This window comes from Myotis myotis, unplaced genomic scaffold (genome assembly GCF_014108235.1).
Source record: "Myotis myotis isolate mMyoMyo1 unplaced genomic scaffold, mMyoMyo1.p scaffold_m19_p_2, whole genome shotgun sequence".
Taxonomy (NCBI): domain Eukaryota; kingdom Metazoa; phylum Chordata; class Mammalia; order Chiroptera; family Vespertilionidae; genus Myotis; species Myotis myotis.
The window spans coordinates 89,181,367-89,204,109 of NW_023416324.1; the positions used below are offsets into that span (position 1 = coordinate 89,181,367).

Below are 22,743 nucleotides of genomic sequence, written 5' to 3' on the forward strand. Positions count from 1 at the left end.
TTAGACATATACCCTTTAATTAATCATCAGTAATGGCGAAAAATTAAGCATTAAGTCAAGGCAGAGCTAGGAAAGGAATGTATTTCTCCCCAAATCCGACCCAGGCTCCAGCTACTCTTCTCAACCTGTTCTGGGGCCTCCCAAGGACACATGAGAGGTAATGAAGCTCTCATGACACCTCCTAATGGGGAAGGCCTCCCGGCCCAGATGTGTGCCTAACAGGCACCAAGTTGGCCCTTTTACTCCCTGCTAGCAACTGCTTGACACCGCTCATAAATAGTAAATAAGAATAAGAATGCTGTGATAGCGACTAAAAACCCAAAATGAAGACTCCCACAGAGGCGACAAAAGAACAAGCTCACTGCTTGGGGAGGTGGCCCATTTTATGTTCTCTCAAAACACACAGGACAGGACAAGCTTCCTTGAAGCAATATATTTTACCTTTTTAAGGAAAATGACAAGCTCCTTTACTACCTACACAACTCCTTTCAAAATAATTCCTGGAGCTTTGTCATGGACATGCCTGTCACAACCTTCTCAACACACAATCCCTGAGCACCTCAGGTCTGTCCTCATCCCCAAAACTAACGGGATCAAGGCCTGGATGCCACTCTCAGGAATGTGGAATTGAGATGCTTAGAGACTAAGATCCATGGGTTTCCGAAGATCAGCAGAATCGCCTAGGAGCTTCCTGAGATTTCTAGATCAGACTCACAACAGACTGAGTCAGAATCACTGGGGTGAGGGGAGCTGAGTCCCAGGAATTTGTTTCACAGGCTCCCGGGAGATGTTGGTATGTGCCCAGGTGTGGGGTTGACTAGGTTACTAAGTTAGGTGATCAGCAGCACTTGAATTACAGTGCATGTAGGGTTGGGGCCAGACCCAGCAGCACGGCGGGCCCCAGCCACAACGTGCAGCTGGATGTGCTAATGGAGTGGGAGACCAAGCAGCCTGTGAAATGAAAGAGGGGAGGGCTGGACCTGTGGGCATTTTCAACAGACCTCTTTTTCCTTGTGCTCATTTGAATGAGTTTCTGTTCCTCGCAAATAACACCAATTATTGAACACTTACTATGTGCTAAACTCTGTAGATATAAAAATATCAATTTTTTTTACAACCACTAAAAAAAATAGCCACTATAATGGACCCCATTTTCTGGATGAGGAAACTGGGATACAGAGAGGCAAGTAACCTGCCCCAAATCAGGGAACTATTACATAGATCCAGAATTAAAACTCAGGCCAGCTGCTCGACAGCCCATGCCCTAAACCACTGTTACAGAAGGCTGACAAAAAAAGAAAAAAAAAAAAAAAAAGATGAGCTCCAAGGCACAGAAAAGAAACGCCATTGAGGCTGGCTTATGAGAGATGGTGAAAATACAAGTCACCCTGAAGACTATAAAAACAAATGCACCATAAGCCAGACGAGGGAGGTGAAGTGCATGCATGATGTCTACTGTACAGCTGCCTATAGTGGTTCTCTGTCTCTCTCTCTTCAAAGACTAGCAGGCCTCGTTTTAAGCACAGTAGTCCCCCCTTATCTGCAGTTTCATATTTCATGGTTTTAGGTACCCATGGGTCAACTACGGTCCAAAAATATTAAACATAAAATTTCTAAAATAAACTATCCATATGTTTAAATTTCCTGCCGTTCTGAGTAGTATGATGAACTCTCATGCCATCCTGCCCTCTGCTGGGACGTGAATCATTCCTGTGTCCAGCATCCCAGGCTGCATACACTGTCACTCAGTGGCTATCTTGGGTATCCGATTGACTGTTGAGGTATTTCAGTGCTTGTGTTCAAGTCGCCCTTATTTTACTTAGTGATGGCCCCACGGTGCAAGAGTGGTGATGCTGGCAATCGAATGTGCCAAAGAGAAGCCAAAAGATGCTTCCTTACGTGAAAAGGCTTGTATGTATGGGGAAAGTCATAGTAGATATGGGGTTTGGTACCATCTACAGTTTCAGGCATCCACTGGGCATCTTGGAAAGCAGCCCCTGTGGGTAAGTCACCTTTTTCTAGTCTGTGGCACTGGGTCTGAGACCTAGGTATGTCATATACATCTTTCACTCTCAAATTTAAAAAAAAAAGTTACAGCTATCAATTCTAAGGAAGTTGATTAACCCAGAGATAGTAAAAAGCCTGCAAGTGTCACTGAGTCCAGCGACTTGCACTCCTCATAGGGGTATCATGTGTGTCTGGGGTGTCCTACGTTCTCAGCCCAGGGCTACTACACTTAGAATGGAGCTGGCCAAGAACCACCAAACGGAAAAACAAAAAACAAAAGTAGCAATGACAAAATACGAGCACTCACAATCATAATGAAAAATGCCTCACAGCCAGGCCAAAATTCAGTCTTGGGTCTTTTTGATGAATTATTAGATTAGCAATACAATATATTAAAATTTTTTAAGCGAAAGATTCATCAGTAGGATATAAATACATGTTAAAAAGCCAAGTCTCCAAGAGACCAGCTCCTTGAGGAGGCAAATAAATAAAAAAAAGAAATCACCTTTCATTCACCTTGAGGGAGAAGCAGACAGAGCAGCTCATGGGGCTACCTGGCACTGCTTCTGGGGCTTATCATGAACTCGGGCCCAAACGTGCTCTGAGCCTGGCGGTGGCATGCCGCAGCCTGTGACTCCAGCCCACAAAATCCACGGTGCTCTGGGGGAAGGAAGGCTGTGAACGCGGATTTAGTTTTCAATATAAAAGGCAGCATCATGATGCTGGGAGAAGCCCTACTGGAGAATTCTGAACCCAGTTATTGGGGCCACGCTAGTGGAAAGAGCACACTTCCTGAGCTGACAGATAAAATTAGCAGCTAATGTGATAACTAACCGTTCCATAGCGAAATGCTCTGTCACCCATGCCGGTGTCCGGCTGGGGCTAATCTGCCCTAGAACTTGGTGCTATCGTTCATGGGACTCCTCCCAGGGCTCCGTGGCAGCCTTCCCCGCTCACTCCCAGGTGAGGATGAAGCGCTCTCTCCCCACTGCATTCTGTTTGTTTTTTCTCCTGTGCACTGTCTTTCCCTTTTTACCTCTGGCCCAGACATCCCCTTCAAAAACTGAGCCAGTGCCCCAAAGAACCCAAGGAACCCTGGAGGCACAGGGGGTAGATGACAAATAGCCGAGGCACACACCTGTCCCATGTCCTGCACCACACTTACACAGTCACTCCCAGTTACCACCCAGGGACTGAAGAGCCGTGTGTCCCCTCCTATGGCTCTACTTGTCGTCTCTGAACCACTGGGAAAGGACTGGAGCCCACACTTGTGCCGACTCTGCCTGAGCGGGGCAGTGCCGGGCTACTTAAAGAGGAGGTGATCCCTACCTACCACTTACTCCTGGTAGAACAGCAAAGGAAGACAATGACCTTTCTATCTCATTCATCCCGAAATGCCTGACACCATGGTGCAGTACCTGGCTGGAATTAGGAGCTGGCATATACCATGAAACGAGTGAATGGATAGAGAGACAAACGAACAGACGGATGGACAGACAGTCATGTGAGAGTGAAAATAAACCTTTTCTTCCCAGAGCTAGCACTCCTTCTTGACTCAGGCCACAGTCATGCAGGCTGAGTATTTTCTCAAGGACCCATAGGAAGAGAGGCACGCAGAGACAAGGAAAAAAAAAGAGAGAAAAAGGTATCAATGCTCCAACCCTAAAACACTGTTTAATTCTGCCAAGTGTTCAGCCTTGAGAAAGGTGTGGAGAAACAGACACTCTCGCATGCTACTGGAGGGATTTTAGGCTGGTACAACTTTTTCTGGAGGGCAAATTATATAGAAAGCCTTAATTAATGTTTTACTTCTAAGAATTGATAGAAAGCCATCATAGGTGTACTCAGACAATTCTGTATAATAACAGTCACTGTAGGATTGTTAATAAAAAAAATTTTAATTTAAAAAATCCCAGCAAGTTTACTTTCATCTCCATTTCTGGTATCTAGACAAATTTAAGACTGCCTGCTCCCTGTGGGTTTGGTATAACCCCATTAAATCCGATAAACCAAAAACTAAATGTGGAGGAATTTGTTCATATCATATGAATTCAGAGAAGAAATGAGAACTGTGTACTCTCTACCTCACTCCTTGAGCTTCGTTGAACATGCTGCTTAACAGGATAGCAACCACTTTGCAAGTGCCCCCTTTGTATGTCAATTAAAAGATCCATCTCATTTCCCAACGGAGGGGACTGGACTTTGACTACATCATTAATCCTCTGTATTCCTGCCCACTCATTTACTCTTTCCTTCTTCTCCTGATCTAATGCCCACTACAAGTTCAAAAGGACTAAATTGCCTCTTATGTGGAATTCTCTGGAGCCAAATTCTGTGCTTTGTCGAGGATGGGAAGCTGGGTAGTAGCCCCAGGACAACCAGTTCTTATTTGTTCCGTAATCTGAAGACACTTAAAAAGTAATCAAGGAGGTGGCTTTAGCAACCAGCTGGGTAAGGAAAGGAACAACATCACAATAGAGAACTAAGTTAAGTTCTTTACCTTGGCCATCAAATGAAGAAAGCTGGCAATCAAATAAAATCACAGGGCAGAGAATCAGGGCATCTTTACCAATATTGACACCACAGCATAGGAAACTTTCTCCATGAAAGGAAATGGAAATAAGCTATGAAAAGTTCGCACTTGAAAAATGATGACCACCTCTGGGTATGTCTGCTTACATCTCAATACACCCACAGGTTTATCCGAGCAAGCTGAGGCTAAAGGGAACATCCTTCTCCCAACGTCTCAGAGACCGAAGTCACCAGACGTCACCACCTCGCCCACAGAAGCTTACCTGGTTCCTTCGGCCAATCCGGTTTGGTCCTGGAGGCTTCGTGGGGGACTTGATGCTCTGGGGGCTCCCGCCATTCTCGGCAACCTTCCCTACACTCATTACCGCTGACATCATGGTGTTGATGGAAGACAAATCTGAACCTTCCAAGCCAATGGGCGAACTTGACGTCATTGGGACAAGGGTTTAAGCTTCTAAGAAGCCTCTGCCATAAAACTGAAAATCGGAAATTGCTGATATGATCATTGGGAAATTGAGGCTTCTGTCAGAGCCAGGTGGTACTGGCCATGGCTACCACAACTGTAGGTTAGGCCAAAATACCTAAGACCCTCTGCCTTCAATTTAAGCTGACACTCACACCCATAACGACTTAAGCTTTCACCTAAATGGAGTGTTGTCATATCAAAGAATAACCTTACTTCCTTTCTAAGTGTATGCCACTAACACAACTCCCAAAGTCACCTGAGGCAGGTCTCTTTGCCAATACTAATCTTTCATTAGGCAGAGTGGCAAAGGCTGACCAACAATTAGGAAGCCCAGGGAGCTGCCATTTGACCAGCACCTTCCCAATAACCTAACTAACTTATTACTACAGGGATGTTGTAGACCTGACAACTAAGAACCATCAGGTTTCACTTAACTCTGCTGCCACAAGCCAGTGATTTCAATGGGCCCCAGTTGTATAAGGCAATTGAGGCGCCAACCCTATCAAATTGTGACCAAATTTCAAATCAACACAAAAAACACTGCTTCTTAAAAAATACAAATAGGAAATATACCGATACCCCAGAAAATGGACAGAAGAAAATCCAGCCCACTGCCAATTACCTCCATTTCTGCCCCAACTGATAAACTATGAGATTTTCCCTTGCTATAGCTATCATCCACGTGGAGTAGGAAATGAGTCTGTGTTTCACGTTTTTTTTCTTCTCCCGGTATCACTCGTTGACACTGGAAGGGAAGCAAAGGCAAAAAGACTCAGTGCATATATTTTCACTTAGTGAAAGATTGAAGCCATTTATTTGCTGTAATCTCAGACCATGAAATTCATGAGAACACGGAGCACAAATAAGAGGCAATTTCTAAGTCTTCTTTTTCTTCCAAAACCATATCGTGGTTGACGTCCCCTATAGTGTTGTCACCCTCACTCCCAACAGACAGAACGATTTTGCGGTATTTTACTTTCTGAAGCCTGTGCCTGTGTGTGCGTGTATGTGTAACAAATACCCTTTCATACTCTGCCCCTGGCGTCCTTCCCTAGGTCCGCTGCATTGCTGCAGAGAGACAGGGGCATGGGGACACTCAGACTCCAATTGGACTCACAGTCCAGCAGGTATTATGTCAAACCTAAAGGAAACCAGGTAATGTGAAAAGAATAATCAAAGGGAAAACTGACCCACAGCCACATCAAAACCTACCTCTACAGGCCTTTTCTAGTTACATCCCTTGCAACTGGTAGTCGATGGCTACAGGTATGGCCAGAAGTTAAGTCTACGGGTAAATGATTTCCCTTGTTTTATCTGGGAAGGTATTTCACAGCTGAAGCCTGCAGTGAGCCACACACCCTGTCCCCCATGGTGTGCATCAGTAAATCTCACAAGTCCTCAACTGCCATCAAACATCACACTCATTATTTCACCACCAAGTGAATGCTTAAGGAGAATACCAAAAAGAACATGGCTTCCTGTGGTTTCCTCCTCCAACTTTAGGCAATGTGACCGAGGAGAGGACAGTGGCAACACCCAGAGCAATTACAAGTGTGCCCAGCACCAGAGCAGGAGAGGCCTGGGAATATAACTTTATTAAATGATGTTGCCATGAGCTTGGAAATCCCAAAGCCAAAATCCCACCAGAAAAGTCAGAGAGGATGTCAGGAGCAGTCCTTTTCTTGTCAAGAGACAAAATGTGCCTTCTTATTAACAGACTTTTGAAAATATGAACCTAATGGTTTTCCAAATGGTAGGTGAAAGGACTAACTGCAGAGACATACTCCTTAAGACAACTGATTCAGCCTCATCCCTCACATATTTCCTCACAGAGGAAAGTAATGATCAAAATTAAAGGGGGAAAAAAAAGCTGTTGTCTTTCCATGAAGTTTCCCCATGCCAGAAAACCATTTAAACTTAATAAAGATTGTGCTTCAAACTTCCTATTTTTAACTGCCTTTAAAGTTTATTTGGCAGATTTCTCTTTAAGAAAGGACATGTGAAGGAAGTACATCCATAAGTGTACACACACCTCAATTCTTTTGTAATGGGTTTCTAACGACAGTATCATCAGTCCCCTAGAACTGTAATCAATCAGCATGTAATTATTTGTTTGATTCAAAGAAGTGGACACCTTCAATACCAAAACCATCTTCATTCTTTTATCTTAGTTTATTTTTATGGATTTTTATTTATTTCAGAGAGGAAGAGAGGGGGAGTCCAACTTAAGACCCTATAGTCTGCAGGCCGATGCTCTATCCACTGAACCAAACCTGCTAGGGCTAAAACCAACTGCATATATATATTTCATTGATTTCAGAGAGGAAGGGAGAAGGGGAGAGAGATAGAAACATCAATGATGATAGAGAATCATTGATCGGCTGTCTCCTGCATGCCCCCTACTGGGGATCGAGCCCGTAACCAGGGCATGTGCCCTGATGGGGAATTAAATTGTGACCTCCTGGTTCATAGGTCGATGCTCAACCACTGAGCCATGCCAACCAGGCCATCTTCATCTTAAAAATATACTTCTCCCATAGTTTTATTGTACATCAAATTATAAAATAACTGGCTAGAAATCTTCTTTACTATAATTATGCCAGTAAAAAAATTAACCTTTCTAACAATTTATAGTATGAGTTTAGAAGATGATCTTGATTTTGTCCTATGACTCAACTTAGAAAAGAAAATGTGGTAAAGTTTACTAAATCTGAAAATAGGTTAGAGTAAACACCTTTAGGACTAAATATAATATTTTAGGTTAAAATAAAAATTTAATTTAATTCTATCATTGTGTAGGGAAAGAAAGTGGAGAGGAGGGAAATATTCAATATAAAATTAACAAAATACATTCGCTAAGCAGAGCCAAATTGCCAGTAAGAATTTTTCTCACAGTCACTATAACATCAAAGACACATTCTTGCAAACTTCCTAAGTGTCTTAAATATAGAATACCTAGCAAGAGTCAAGAGAGCTAACCAGCATAGGGAGAAAAGTCAAGCAAACTTATTGTTTCCCATTTTGTCCTGACAAGGACACTTGCTAAATTGGTTTCTTCTGTTAGGATGAAGTGTGATGAAACCCACTGATGACACCAAGATCACCTACATTTACTTCCTTTTCCTGGTTTAAAGGTAAGTAAATAGCATTTTTTTTAAAACAAAGACTGCTTATCTCTTTCCTAAAGATGCAATTAACAAAAGGAAACTCTCAGCTACACCAACTGAAGAGCCAGGGCACTCTGAAGAGCTGTTTCAGAGGTACCCAAACGAGCCCCTGGAGCTACTACAAGGTCTCACTCCAGTTTGCTCTTATACTTGAACTCTCCATTGGGACAATGGTGCGAAAGAGGGAAAGAACCTGGTTCTATGATGGGGAAAATCTACTTTAACAATGAGCTCACCCCGTGCTAATTTAAACAGAGGCCAATATAGTCAATTCTACCTACCCCAGCCTGACCCTAGACCAGGGGTGGGCAACCCCTGGCACGCGTGCCAAACATGGCACGCCAGTAACTTTTGCTGGCACGTGAAACTCTGTCTTATAATCTTCCATTTACAATTTTTTTCTTAATATTGACTTTTTTATTTTTCAGATAAATTCAGTGTAGGTGCATCTTAGATAAATAAATAATCCTATCTAATAAAAGAGAAACATGGTAATTGGCGTACGACCGTTACCCTTCCCAGTGGCTAATCAGCGAGATATGCAAATTAACTGCCAGCCAAGATGGCGGCCGGCAGCCAGGCAGCTTAAACTGAACATGAGGCTTGCTTGCTTCAGTGACAGAGGACTGCAACGTTCCCCGCCTGCCTTGCCGGCCTCTGAGCTTGCAGTTTAAGAAACATTGTAACAAATATAGAAGCTAAACAAAACCCCAGAAACCAGCTTTCAATGGGCAGGGATCTCAGAACTGGAGTTATACATTGTTTCGATTATAGAACCCAAACAAACCAGATACCTGCTTTCAGCAGCAGAGGCCTCAGAGCTGCAGCCAGAGCTAAAGCTGGCCCAGAATAAAAAAGAAAAAGAAAAAAAGGAGCAGTTGGGAGCTTCAGTCACCCGCCAGCCTGAAAACAGCCCTCAGCCCCTCACCCAGACTGGCCAGGCACCCCAGTGGGGACCCCCACCCTGAAGGGTGTGTGACCAGCTGCAAACAGCCATCTTCCCCTCACCCAGGCTGGCCAGGCACCCCAGTGGGGACCCCCACCCTGATCCAGGACACCCTTAAGGGCAAACCAGCCAGCCCCCACCCATGCACCAGGCCTCTATCCTATATAGTAAAAGGGTAATATGCCTGCCAACACTGGGATCAGCAGAGCCGCGAGGCCTCCCGGCACCGGGATCAGCGTAGCTGAGAGGCCTCCCAGCACCGGGATCAGTGTGACAGGGGGCAGCGCCCAAACCCCCTGATCGCCCTGCGGCTCTGTGTGTGACAGGGGGCGGGGCCACAACCTCCCTATCTGCCCTGCTCTGTTCCTGACAGGGGAAGGCACCCCAATCCCCTGATCAGCCCTGCTCTGTGCCTGATAGGGGGGAGCTCCCCAAACCCCTGATTGCCCTGCGGCTCTGTGTGTGACAGGGTGCGGCGCCGCAACCACCCACACCATGGGCCCTGCTCTGTGTGTGACGGGGTAGAGCCATAACCTCCCCATCAGCCCTGCCCTGAGTGTGAGAGTGGCAGCGCCCCAACCCCCTGATCGGCCCTGCTCTGTGGGTGATAGAGGGCGGCGTCCCAACCCCCTGATCTGCCCTGCTCTGTGCATGACAGGGGGGAGCTCCCCAACCCCCTGATGGGCCCTGCTCTGTGTGTGACAGGGTATGGAGCCCCAACCTCCCTGATGGGCCCTGCTCTGTGTGTGACAGGGTATGGAGCCCCAACCTCCCTGATGGGCCCTGCTCTGTGTGTGACAGGGTATGGAGCCCCAACCTCCCTGATGGGCCCTGCTCTGTGCGTGACAGGGGGCAGAGCCCCAACCCCCTGATTGGCCCTGCTCTGTGCGTGACAGGGGGTGGCGCCGCAACCTCCCCATCAACCCTGCCTTGAGTGTGACAGGGGGCGGTGCCCCAACCCCCCAATCGGCCCTACCCTGAGCGTGACTGAGGGTGGCATCGCAACCTCTCGATCCGCCCTGCTCTGTGCATGACGGGGCGGTACCCCAACTCCCCAATCGGCCCTGCTCTGAGCCCGACCAGGGGCTGCACCTAGGGATTGGGCCTGCCCTCTGCCACGCGGGAGTAGGCCTAAGCCAGCAGGTCGTTATCTCCCGAGGGGTCCCAGACTGCAAGAGGGCACAGGCCGGGCTGAGGGACCCCCCTCTCCCCCCGAGTGCACAAATTTTTGTGCACCGGGCCTCTAGTTTTACATAACAAGTTATCTTAAAGACCATAGACATGGATTGATGAGAGAGGGGAAGGGCAATTTCTATGCCTCTGCCTTAACTCTCCCTGCCTCCCTAGATCCGACCAGTGTTTTGGTTTCATCCACATACCCTTGTGAATGTTTGTTCTCAGTGATGAATTTTGTTAAGTCTGATAAATAGGAGTAGCCTGACAGATGAAAGTAGTAGCTCGTGCATATCTCTGAAGGTCACAAAATATAAATCTGATGTAAAATCTCTGTCATCAGTGATGCAGCAGCAAAAGTCCCACTGATAATATCAAACGGAGTCATAAAGTTTTCTGTCAGACTATCAGTGTACATGTATACACTAAAAAATAAATGTATTTTTCATCATCATATACTGTGTTTTTGTTGCTCAAATGAATTTTATTATTTCTTCAAGGTTCTTCACATACGTACACCTTAAGAGATATCAAGTAGGCGTAACATGTTCTCAAAAAATTAGGGTTGGCAAGCAGAAGAATTTTGAGTCAGAGATTTTGCTGGTTCTGGCACGGACTCACAAAAAGGTTGCCCACCCCTGTCCTAGACTATATAAGAGTAATAAGTCAAACTAACTAACCTAAACTTACTGATACTTGATCTCTGGGAATGAAACGTAAGTTTAAGAGTTTAGCCCGGCCAGCATGGCTCAGTGGTTGAGCATCAATCTATGAACCAGAAGATCACGGTTCAATTCCTAGTCAGGACATATGCCCAGGTTGTGGGCTCCATCTCCAGTGTGGGGTGTGCAGGAGGCAGTTGATCAATGATTCTTCTCTCATCATTGATATTACTATCTCTCCTTCTCCCTTCCTCTCTGAAATCAATAATAAAAAAAAGTTAAAGGTCCATTCACAAAGCGTATTTTTCTTTATTTATATTTATAGTATTAATTTTTTATTCTCTCCTTTGCCCCATTTCTATTCCCTGACAGCATCCTGTACAGCAGCCTCCCCACTGCAAATAATAATAATAATAATAATAGGAAATTATTGGTCCCATTCTAATACAATCTCCTCCAACTAGAATCAGAGAGGATTCAGAACTCAGATGAAATTCCCAATCACAGATATGAAAAAAATCCTCATCTTCATTGACATGGCCAGGTGGACGGGCCTGGTATCCGCTTTTAGCAGTCTGGATTTGGGGGTGTGCAGGGAGAAACAGGAGATGGGATTTATGAAGTGCTGCTTTCTTGTGAGACAAACACTAGGCACCCTTTTGGAGACTTCTCATCCTACACCTCAGGTCCAACAGGTCAAGAAGTAGCGATTCAGCTACAATTTCACCCTGGCTGTGCATCACAGCCTCTGGGGGACCTGGAGAAGGGGAAGGAACTCAAAGGGAACATGGGGCGGGAGAGGGAGAGAAAGGAAGACTCAACATTCAAAGTTACTGTGACTCAAGGAAAGTCAATAAAGTTTAACCAACCTGTTTTCTTTGTCTTATCAAGCTGGCCCTCCTTACTGAGGAGCTGGTGCTAGCTGGGCCCAAATGTGGGCAGGGTCACACCTCAAAGCCACCACCTCTGGAGCAGAGTGGGAGCAACCTACAAAATGAGAAAAGGTGACATTATAAGGGAGTCAACACCAAAAATGGTCCCATCTCTCTAATTCTCCACTTAATACCACCAGGAGTCACAAATTAGAGACAACAAAACGTTTCCCACCCCCTGCCTGCACTTTGTAAGCAAGCTTCCAGCTCCTGGATGGATTCCACCTAATCCTCCATTAGCCTCTGAGCAGGAGCCACTGGGGTCACGCGTGCCTGGGACAGACAGGCTCCCACAGCATGCCCCAGCCATGCCACGGGCAGCGTCACCGGAGAATGGCTCGGACCACTAGTTCCAAGCGGAGCTTCGAGCATCTCAATGGCATGTGAATGCTGATGGATGGCCAGTTGAAAGGGTAGAGAAGGGCGAGGCATGATTAAGTGCTATCAGAAACAGGGAGGAAAAAAGAAGAGCTGAAGAAAGTGAAAAATATGGAACTAAACAGTTCCTCAGTGTAAGAGAATGGGAGTGATGGGAGAAGTGTCCATAACAGCTCAAATAGGAACAAATGCATATTTTTATTTTCTGTCAAGTAAATGCAGCAAATTATTCAAATTGCATGGGTCCTTCAGGAGCTTGAGAATGTCTGCTCTGGGGGCCAAAGGCCTCCAAAGTGTGTCTGGGGAGAAAGCCATGTTGGGCCCTCCACAGAGTGAGAGAAAACAGGGAGGCAGTACTTCCCAGAGCTATGGCGCTCGGCCACGCTCTCTAAGTCTCTGAAAAACAGCACCCCATAGCTAAACTGAAGAGTGAAAAACTGGGAAGTAAAAACTAAAGAAGTAAAATAAATGGCCACACAGACAAAACCGGTCAAGAAATACTTGCTTGGTATGTTTTCTCGTGTTTATTCCCCGTTGGAGTCAGAAAGGCTGCCCCATCATGTGAATGCCCAGTTATCATCTCGACTCTTACTTTGTCCGCATGGAGTTACTGAGCACTTGAGGTGGCAAACCTCTGCCCGCCCCGCAGGGTGGCGGGGAGGAAGCCTCCCAGCCCTTTCTGTTAGAAGCAGCTCCTCACGGTTTCTGACACAGTGAACAGTTTCTCTCTTTACACCTCACTGCTTCAATTACTCATCTTTTTACTTTGAACCTTTCTCTTTTGAAAAGTTCTTTGCATTTTGAACAAGCCACGGGAACCGGAACCTCTCGTTCCCCTGTAATTCTCAAAGTTTCTTAGAGGCAAAACCCTCCTTGAGATCTGATGCAACTGTGGCCCCTCCTACAGAAGAAGCATGCACATTCTTTACACTCAACCTTTTTCTTTTCTTTTTTCGTTTGGGTCAGTATCAGGAAGGCCAGGAATCCCAGATACCTCTGCAGGATAAGTAAGAAGAATCTTGGTTTCACTTGATGTATAACCCACCTTCCTCTAAACTATGAATCAAGTCAATTTTATTAAAATTCCCATGAGATTTCAGAAATATAGGAACAAAACATCCTTTTATATCATCCCCACCCATCTAAACTTAAAGCTGCCTAGGATGAAATTAAACACTGTAAAAACAACAACAAAAAACAAGCAAGGTTTTCTTGTTATTCGTTTTTAATTAATGGCACATTTTTAAGAGGAAGAAAGTATAGAGAGAAATGGCTCCATACTTTTTTCTAGGAACTATCAAGATCTCTAAATACGTAAACTATATGTAGAAACACACAGAGACAAGTCTCTGGAATTAAAAAATTTCAAAATATAACTAAGAGTCTCAAAATCTGGACATATGCCCTTCCCCTCAATTAAAAAAGATACTTGTAACCTCTCAGCACACACTGGGAACTCAGGGGAGGAACGGGCCAACCTGACAGATTTGACCTTGCAACTTCCATCCTCTGATTCTGGATGTAAATGATTTGAATATTGAGAATGTCTTGCAACCAAGCTGAGTAATAAGAGTCACTACCCTGTTTACTCTGGGTTCCACCAGGCAGGAGGGATTCATAGAACTCAGAGAGCGGAAAAGTACAGGACAGTTCTTGGAAGAAAACTCAAGATACCCCTTACCTCTATCAACACTGCCTCAAGGGGAAGGGAAAAAAAAGCAGTGAGGGAGGCTGCGCCCTAGATGATGCCTGTAGGGGAAATGCAATAAGCAGGCTGGGGAGGCTCCTGCCCCAAAGGGAAGATGCTGAGTTTCTGGCTTTGCATTCCCACACAGGCCTTGCCCAGGTCTAGTGGAAGCAGGATGACTTGGAGATGGCAGAGTTCCATCTGTGAGGATGAGGGGGATAAGGCTAGCCCCCACCCCTGAGGAGATAAGGGACAATGCTATGTAAAACCAGAAAGAACCAGGTCCCAGAGATAGCAATGAGATGGAAAGATGGAAAATGCTCTAGAAACAAAGCTATCCAGCTTCTAGAAGCCCTACAGATTCTTAAGGTGGAATCTAAAATCTTTCCCAAGGACCCCAGGGAAGATGGCTAAGTTTAGATGCCTGGGATGACAGAAGACGCCCCCCCACCCTCCCCCAGCCCCATACACACATAACAGTGAGCTTTACAACACCACCAAACACCAAACCGGGAGAGCTGCTGTGCTGAGCTTGTTTTGCTTCAAGTCCCATCCAACCAGGAAAGGCTAAAAGAGTTTCAGAGGAGCTCAGGTACTAAGATGCTGTGAGCTGCTACGGAGCTTAACAAGCAGCAAGAACATCTCCGGAAGGATGGGCTGAGGCAGAAAGGAAACCTTCTTCCCATCTTGGCTAGCTGGGACAGAACCAAGCCAGACTAGATGTCGCAGCATGGCACTGCCTGTTCTCCCCTGCCTGCCAAGCACAGGACAAAACCATCTCCTCTAACCAGGACAGCCTCACGAGTGCTCTGAGGCCCAAGACAGCTGCGATGACGGCTCTGAGTTCCAGGAAGTGGATGTGTTTCTTGGCTTAGGGTGCACTCTATGCCTTGGATAGGGCGACACCCATGCAAGTCACCCTCCCCCCTTGTTGACATGAGCTTTGGTCCAACGGGGCCAGCGAGTGTCACACTGAGCAGGCCCTGCACAATCAGGCACTCAGAGCTGCTCAAGGGGACCCCTAAGAAGAGGGGGACGACCTCTTGGCCCACGTTCAAGAAAACAAAGTGTGCAGGGGTGGGGGGACTATACCTATAACCAGGTACAAGAGCCTCCCTGTGGGTTGTCTTCTGACCTCTGCCTCAAGACTGCAGAAAATAGACTTTCTAACCTGCAAGTGAAAGCCCTCCATGCTCTGCCCTCAGTTTACCTTCTGGCCTTCTTGCCCACAAGTTCCCATGGTTACTCTCTGTTCAGTTTCTTCTGAACATTCTTCTCCCCACCCCATCCCTTAGGGACCACTTTCTACTACTAGATTCCCACTAACCCCATTCTTAGTTCCAAACTTGAACTCTGAAATAATAGCAGCAGCTAATACTTTTTTTATCCTCACCCGAGGATATTTTTTCCATTAATTTTTTGAGAGAGTGAAAGGAAAGGAGAAAAACATCGATGTGAGAAAGATACATTGACTGGTTGCCTCCTGCACACTGCCCAAATGGGGGTGGGATGTGACACGCAATTGAGGTACGTGCCCTTGACCAGGAATCGAATCCGAGACCCTTCGGTCTGAGGGCCAATGCTCTAGTCACTGAGCCAAACCGGCCAGAGCAGCTAATACTTTTTGAATACTACGTCGCCTGCTTTCATCTCATAACAGTCTATTAGGTGTACAGATGAGACAACTAAGGTGTTGGGGTTAAGCAACGTGCCCCCAAGATCATGGGGGGAGAGCAACGTGAATCCAGTTTCTAATCTCTGTTAAGTTTCTTTTGCACAAAATTTGCACCTCCTAGCACAGGGCTAGAGAGAACAGATGTGTTCCCCTCAGTCACATTCTCTGACTTCTCACAATCATATTCTGAGTCATTTCTGCCCTTCCAGGCTGCTCAGCGCCTGGCCTCCCATTTCCTCCAGTTTCTAGTAGGAAAAAGGAGTTCTCCCCTCCCACCTTCACCTTTGCCTTCTTCTCTGTGCAGGACAGGGCTGGACTTCCACCTCAGACTAAAAATTCACTGCACAGGGCAGGAGTCTGCCACAAGGGGATGGGGAACTCCACATCCAACGCCGCTGCGTTCTAGAGGCACCCAGACAAGGAGACGGGAAGGAAGCCCCCAGGCCCTGCTGAAGCCACACAGCCCAGTCCTGTCCAATGGCTGGATCCAACCGACCCCCGGTGCTAGCTCGAGCTCAGAAGCGACCCATGTACTCCGGGCCACCTCTGCTTCCGTGAACGTGGAATGCACACCTGGAGCAAGAGGAAGCTCTGGTGACGTGGGGAGTGAGTAGCCAGAAGTGCACAGACCCAAAATTAAGCCAACACCACGGGAAGGAACTCTTACAGTCCCAGGTGAGAAGTTACCGGCCACTGGAGAGCCAGCAGAGCCACCCAGCAGGTGCAGACCTTTGTAGAAGCGCGATTCTCAATGCGCGGAGGTCCCTATGTGGTGCACCTTAAATGTACTCTGAAAATGCAGCTTCGTGGGCCTTGGCCAGGAGCTGCTGCCTCGGAGACTCGCCTGCGTCCGTGTGCCAGCTCCCCGGGGACCGTGGCTCAGCCTGGGGAACCAGCGCTCTTCTTCCCACCATTCTGGATGAAAGGCAGCACAAAACCAAGGATCTCCCCGAAAAACGTCCTTCCGTCAGGATTTGGAAGGAGCCACTCTCAGAATAACCACCAAGGCACCGATTCTGACTTCAGCTTTATTTACTATAATCTAATAAAGCAGTAATATGCAAATGGACCATCACTCCAACATGCAAGATGGCCGCCCCCGTGTGGTCAAAGATGGCCTGCAGGGGAGGGCAGTTATGGGTGATCAGGCCTGCAGGTGAGGGCAGTTGGGGGGACCAGGCCTGCAGGGGAGGGCAGTTGTGGGGAACCAGGCCTGCAGTGGAGGGCAGTTGTGGGCAATCAGGTCGGCAGGGGAGGGCAGTTGGGGGCAACCAGGCCAGCAGGGGAGGGCAGTTGTGGGGGAGGGGACCAGGCCTGCAGGGGAGGGCAGTTGTGGGCGATCAGGCCTGCAGGTGAGGACAGTTGGGGGGACCAGGCCTGCAGGGGAGGGCAGTTGTGGGCAATCAGGCCGGCAGGGGAGGGCAGTTGGGGGCAACCAGGCCAGCAGGGGAGGGCAGTTGGGGGGGAGGGGACCAGGCCTGCAGGGGAGGGCAGTTGGGGGCAATCAGGCTGGCAGGCAGAAGCGGTTAGGGACAATCAAGCAGGCAGGCGAGCGGTTGGGGACAAGCAGTCCTGGATTGTGAGAAGGATGTCCGACTGCCTGTTCAGGCCTGGTCCCACCGGGGAGGGTGAGGAGGAGGGTGAGGAAGGGGAGTCCAGGAGGACAACCCCAATGAAAGCAGGCCTCTGCACGGTTCCCCCTGGGCCTCAGAACTACCTCACCACCTACTGTGGTTTGTCTTAATGGGACTCACAGCTGGAGGAAGAAAAATGAAACTGAGTTCATCCCAGCCGCCGAGAGCAGTGGGTGTAGGACCACCATGAGCTGCTGACACACCCTCTCAAAAGGCTCGGCTCTCTGTCATGGGTAAAGGGACACTGATATTCAGGAAAGAGGGGGAAGGAGTGGCTCATGGGAAAGTGACAGGTTCCATGCTGGAAGCAGTTTCTCCCTTAGAAATAATTTGGGCATTTTAGTTGTTACAGTGCATACAATTTCAGCAGAGGCAAGGGCTGATTTTGAAGCCAGGGTTTTTGCTTACCAAATGTCTCTATGAAGTCAGATTCCATTCACTACTTAAAATATGAACTGCTGGTAAGGTGAAGAGATTTTTCTGGTATGTGCTAGATAAAACTATCCTATGACACCCCATTCTTCTTCCTGCATCTCTAAGGGCACCTGGCTTCCTCAGATGGAGGAAAAGGAGCAAAGCCCTGATTATAAGCTCTTCTGTCTGTAAATAAGACTATGAAGAAGCAGACTCCAGTCCTTGCAGCTCTCCTGGGGGCAGGTCTTACTGACAGGAACTAACTACTGCCAGACTCACGAAACCAAGATACAGCTGCCACATGGCAGCCATGTGTCACCCTGGGCCCTACTCTTCTGGGAAGGGCCATGTCCCTCTCCCCAGGTGAGCCAGTCTTTTCCTAAACATTGCTTTTCTGCCAGGCCACCAGGATCTGATTACTTCATCACCTTCTTGCCCAACTTAGCAGAAACCTCTATGGTTCTCTATTCTGCCAAAGAAGCCGGTGAGGAAGAAGGTGGGCAGCCAAGGGAGCCTAAATAAGGAAGCACCCATGCTGGGCAGAGGGCCTACCACACCCTCACCTACCCCCAGGGCAGGGAAGGGTTTTTCAGGCTCAGGCAGAAGTCTCAGGAGGAGGGTCCTGCAGGGGACTGAGTTTTTAAGTCCACAGCCCACCCCACCCTGGGATCTGCTCTGTGGGCTTATCAAAAAGGGTAGGGAGAGGCCTCCACATCACTCCCTGCCTGAGGAGTTTAAAAACAGAAAAGAAGCGCAGCTGGTTTGGCTCAGTGGACAGAGTATCGGCCTTCAGACTGAAGGGTTCCAGGCTCGAATCCAGTCAAGGGCACATGCCTGGGTTGCGGGCTCAATCCCCGTCAGGGGGCATGCTAGGAGGCAGCCGATCAATAATTCTCTCTCATCATTGATGTTTCTATCTCTTCCTCTCCCTTCCTCTCTGAAATCAATAAAAATATATTAAAAATAAATAAATAACAGAAAAGAAGATGTTACTATAATAGAAAACGGAATTTAAGTCAGAGTGTATCAGAAGTCTAGTGTATGTCCATTTCCCAGTAACTAGGGGTCACAGACTATTTGTGACATAAACTGAGTCAGAAAATTTGTTAGGCACTTTACATTTATCCCCAAATCCTCCCCCAAAATCTTATCCTATGCGGTCAGATTCAACCAGTGTCTGACCGTTCAACCAGCTGCTATGACACACACTGACCACCAGGGGAAAGATGCTCCAACTGGTAGGTTAGCTTGCTGCTGGCATCCGGACGATCGGGACTGGGTGAGATGGGCCAGACATGCCCTGGAGCCCTCTTGGGGTCCCTCACCGGCCCCAATTGTGCACTGGTGGGGTCCCTTGGCCTGGCCTGAGCCCTCTCGCAATCCGGGACCCCTCTGGGGATGTCAGAGAGCCGGTTTCAGCCCGATCCCCGCAGGCCAGGCCGAGGGATTCCACCGGTGCACAAATCCGTGCACTGGGCCTCTAGTAAGGTAATGATTAGATTATTTGCGGGGTATTACACAGCTGTTAAGGGGGAGGGCTAAAATTCTTGTACTTTCTGCTGCATCACAAAGAGGACCATTAAAAACCTATTCAGAGAAGGGTGATTGGAGAACTAGAGAATTGGGAACCAAGTCAGAGGGAAAATAAGAAATGTCTGAAGGAACTAGAGATGCTCAGCCCATTGAAGATAAAGAAATGGAGACCTGCAAGGCTGGCTGTAGACACCTGAAAGCCTGGGGTGTGGAACAGGGGTGCACCCTTCCCATGTGTCCACAACGGCAGGAATGAGGTTTGGGAAAGAGACACAAAGAAGCAGGTCTGGGACTCCAAAATTCTTTACACCAGAGCTTTGAACAATTAAAGCTGCCCATCATGGAATGAGGCCCCATAAAAAGTGAGCTTGCTGTCCCTGGGATATTAAAGCAGAGGATCCTGCAGTTGGGTGGGAGACCAAATCGGATCATTCTTCTAACGTCTAGATTCTGGGCTTCTAAAAGGATGGTCCCTTGTCCATAATACTTTAAGATTCCAAAGTGTGCAGCAGAGGACAGACCACGGTAGTATAACTTAAAAAGCACTTCCTGCGGTGTCTAAATCTTGGACTAGAAACTCCGCTGGCCGCCAACGGAGCAACTTTAAGTCTCTGGCCTCAGTGCTCTCATCCGGAAAAATGAAGCTAATAGTAACTGCCCGCCATACCTTGCAGTACAGAAATCGATCAAAGGAATTAAAACGCTTACAGTGCGCTCTTCCTCTGGGGAGCACGCCCATGCCTTTCCGGCCCTGTTTTCTTCCCCTCGGTGCTTAAGTTACCTCTGCCTTTCTTCTCCCTCCTAAGCTCCAAGGGCCCTTCTATTCCTCTGTAAATTTCTAAATAAAACTTTATCTCACAATTTGAAAAACAAAACAAAGAAATGGTCCAGCACCCCCCAGGATGAGCTATTGATGTTATGCTCTTTACCTCCCTACATTCCAATTTATTTAGCCTCTGGGCCAGTTCTCCCCAACCTTTTGATTCATCCACGGGATCCCCTATCAGATTGCAATGCTTTGAGGGCAGGGGCCAGTTTGATGGTCTTAAAATAATTTCGGTTCCAACCCCTAAGTTTAACAATGAAATAGAAATATAATTTAGCTTATCACAAATGCAATCCCATTGACAATAAGGAGTAGAACATGCTGTGATGAGCAGGAAATAAAACCCCTCCTGTTTCAGTTTGCTGCTGAACAAACCCTGGTCAACTTCACACAGTCTTAGTAAGGAAGGTCCCACTGCTGGCTCCCACAGGACGAGGCTCTCTTCCAGGCGCTCCCACACCTCTTCCCTCCCGGCTGTAGAACTCCATACAGCACAGCTGACACCCAGCACCCAGAATCCCAGGCAACTGGACCACAGTGATGGGACTGTTCTGGACACTACTCTGAAGTGGCTCTGGTGCCTTGGGTCACATTTACAGCCCAGGGGAGGAAGCTGGGGTAAAGTTCAGTAGCAGTTTGCTGACGATTTTAGGCAATATCCTGCAACTCTTTCATAGGCCCCGGGGTTGTGGCTGGCCTTTGTGACATGCTCTGGTAAAGGGTCAGCAGCTGCAGAAACAGGATTCTCTACTTTCTTCCTGAGGAGGAGCTGGAAGGCAAGCTAAGTGCCCCTAGGGCAGGTGGTCAACCTAGGATCTGGGCTTTAAATTCCCAGAATTCAGGGTGTGCACCACCACAGCCTTTATAAAATCAAAATTGTTTTGTAAAAGACAGCATTGATTGAAATGCTTCTACCCTAATAGCTCAGAGAAGGCAGTGGAAGGAGGAGATGAGTTCTTTCCTCGCCCACTGGAAAAGCCGTCAGCTGTGGTCAAAGTTTCACAGTGGGTAACCAGACATTACAGACCGTCAGCTGAGAATGACTGTGCTGGGTGCATTTACCAGGAACTGGATGGCCTGCCCTCTATGCCTTCTAATGGATAACCTTTTCCCCCTCTAAAAAAATTATTCACCACTGTATCTATGAAGAAAAAACAAATACTCCAAGATATAAGTGGGGGATGAGTGTTTATCACAAGCCAACCAATTGAAAACACTAGCAAGTCAATGGATTTTCTTAAAGTAAACTGAGGAAAACCCAAAAGCTACTGTGGGATGGGACGGGCATTGGAGGGAAGGTGGCACGTGGGCAGGTTTCTGTCCCCACCCACAGCACTGATGAGCTGACCAGCAGAGGCACTTGGAGGAAGTCTGAGGCACTAGGGCCCTCTCAGTTTTTCCCCTGACCTGGTGAGAGGAGGGTGACTAGTTCAGGACCACTGCACCCCCTCGGGTAGCTAACTACACTGCTGCTACACCAGCACAAAGGGCTGAGCCCCCGCCCAGCAGGGTCTGAAACAAGCATAATGTGTCCAAGGCACATCTGTCCTTTTGCGGGTTGACTGAAATTACACAGGACGCTGACCATGCCTAGGCCTTTCAATGTGGGTTCACATGTTACAAACCCCACCCTGAGAAACAGATACCTGTCTACAAGCTCCTAAATGCTTCCCCGACCCATCCCTGCAGGTTATAAAGAACAGGATGGAAAATCTAAAAGGGGAGATCAACACCAGTTGGACAGGTCCCCTTCCCATAACCTCTGGTACCTGCGTGAGAGTTCATCCAAGTAACAGAAAGCTGGCCTGCGTTCCCACCAGCAAGATCGCTGCTGTGCGGGGCTGTTTTGTTCGTCTGTTCGGCCCATGGACAGCCTGACACTGCCACCAGGTCCCTGTGGGTCAAACACTGCACAGGGAAAATCTCTGGACCACAAAGATTTGAAAACCCAAGCGCAGGCCCATTTCTTCAGCTGTATGTAATGCAAACACTCTGTCCAATGGACTATTTTGGGTGAAAAAAGGCTGGCCACTACCAGTGTTTTCATGGCACGAAATTGCTTTAGTGCATTTGCAATCTAAGTGGAGGACCTCTTGCTCACCCCCTTCATTTTACTTGAATGCCTGTGATAAAGGCACCCTCCTGTTGTTCAAAAAGAACATCCCTGCTCTTTCCTTTTATCTTTCCTTAACAGTTTGCCATCCACTGATAGGAGGGGCCTTGCCTCCAACAGTCCACACTTTTATCTCCCGCTGACCACGCAGCAACACCAAGCCAAGGGCTGGATTTCCTGCAGCTTGCCTAGAGGGGCTGTTTGACTTGTTTAAAATATTACTGGCCTCCAGAACCTTGGAACCATGCCCGAGCAACACCTACCCAGCATCCATTTCAGCTCCAACTTTGAAAGTCTCCAAGTCCAATGTACCAGCAATCCCCGTGCCTCACTGTGGGAGAGGCTTGGCCACTTCCAAGAAAGAGAACTCACTTTCCGGGCTCACCTACATTATTTAACTTTCCGTCTGCAGCAAACCTAAGCGCTATCTTCATCAAAGTCCACATACCCCAGAAGTTAGTTACGGTAGCTCAAGTAAACTCTGAGTTTATACAACAGCATTAAAATAATTCAGTAGCATTTAATAACACCCTTTAACCAACGGAGCACAGAACAAACAGTACACCATGTGCTTCCTTGCATAAGCAAATGGCCTGGA

The 22,743-nt window shown here is 47.5% G+C and overlaps 1 protein-coding gene across 12 annotated transcripts in view; it reads right to left on the reverse strand.

The window, feature by feature from the left end:
- RREB1 (ras responsive element binding protein 1) overlaps window positions 1-22,743 on the reverse strand; it is a 194,817-nt gene that overhangs the window by 72,544 nt on the left and 99,530 nt on the right. For 11 of the 12 annotated variants that reach the window (XR_004973991.1, XR_004973990.1, XM_036349144.1 and 8 more), the window contains 3 exons: window positions 11,823-11,940; window positions 5,628-5,750; window positions 4,803-5,015 (listed from right to left, as the gene is read on the reverse strand). Coding sequence is in view for 10 of the 12 variants with exons in the window: in XM_036349144.1 (XP_036205037.1) it covers window positions 4,803-4,973 (171 nt within the window). In the remaining 2 variants the exon portion in view is untranslated. Of the gene's footprint in view, window positions 1-4,507; window positions 4,610-4,802; window positions 5,016-5,627; window positions 5,751-11,822; window positions 11,941-22,743 lie in introns of those variants that run through there. The other variant, XM_036349146.1, reaches the window with a different exon arrangement.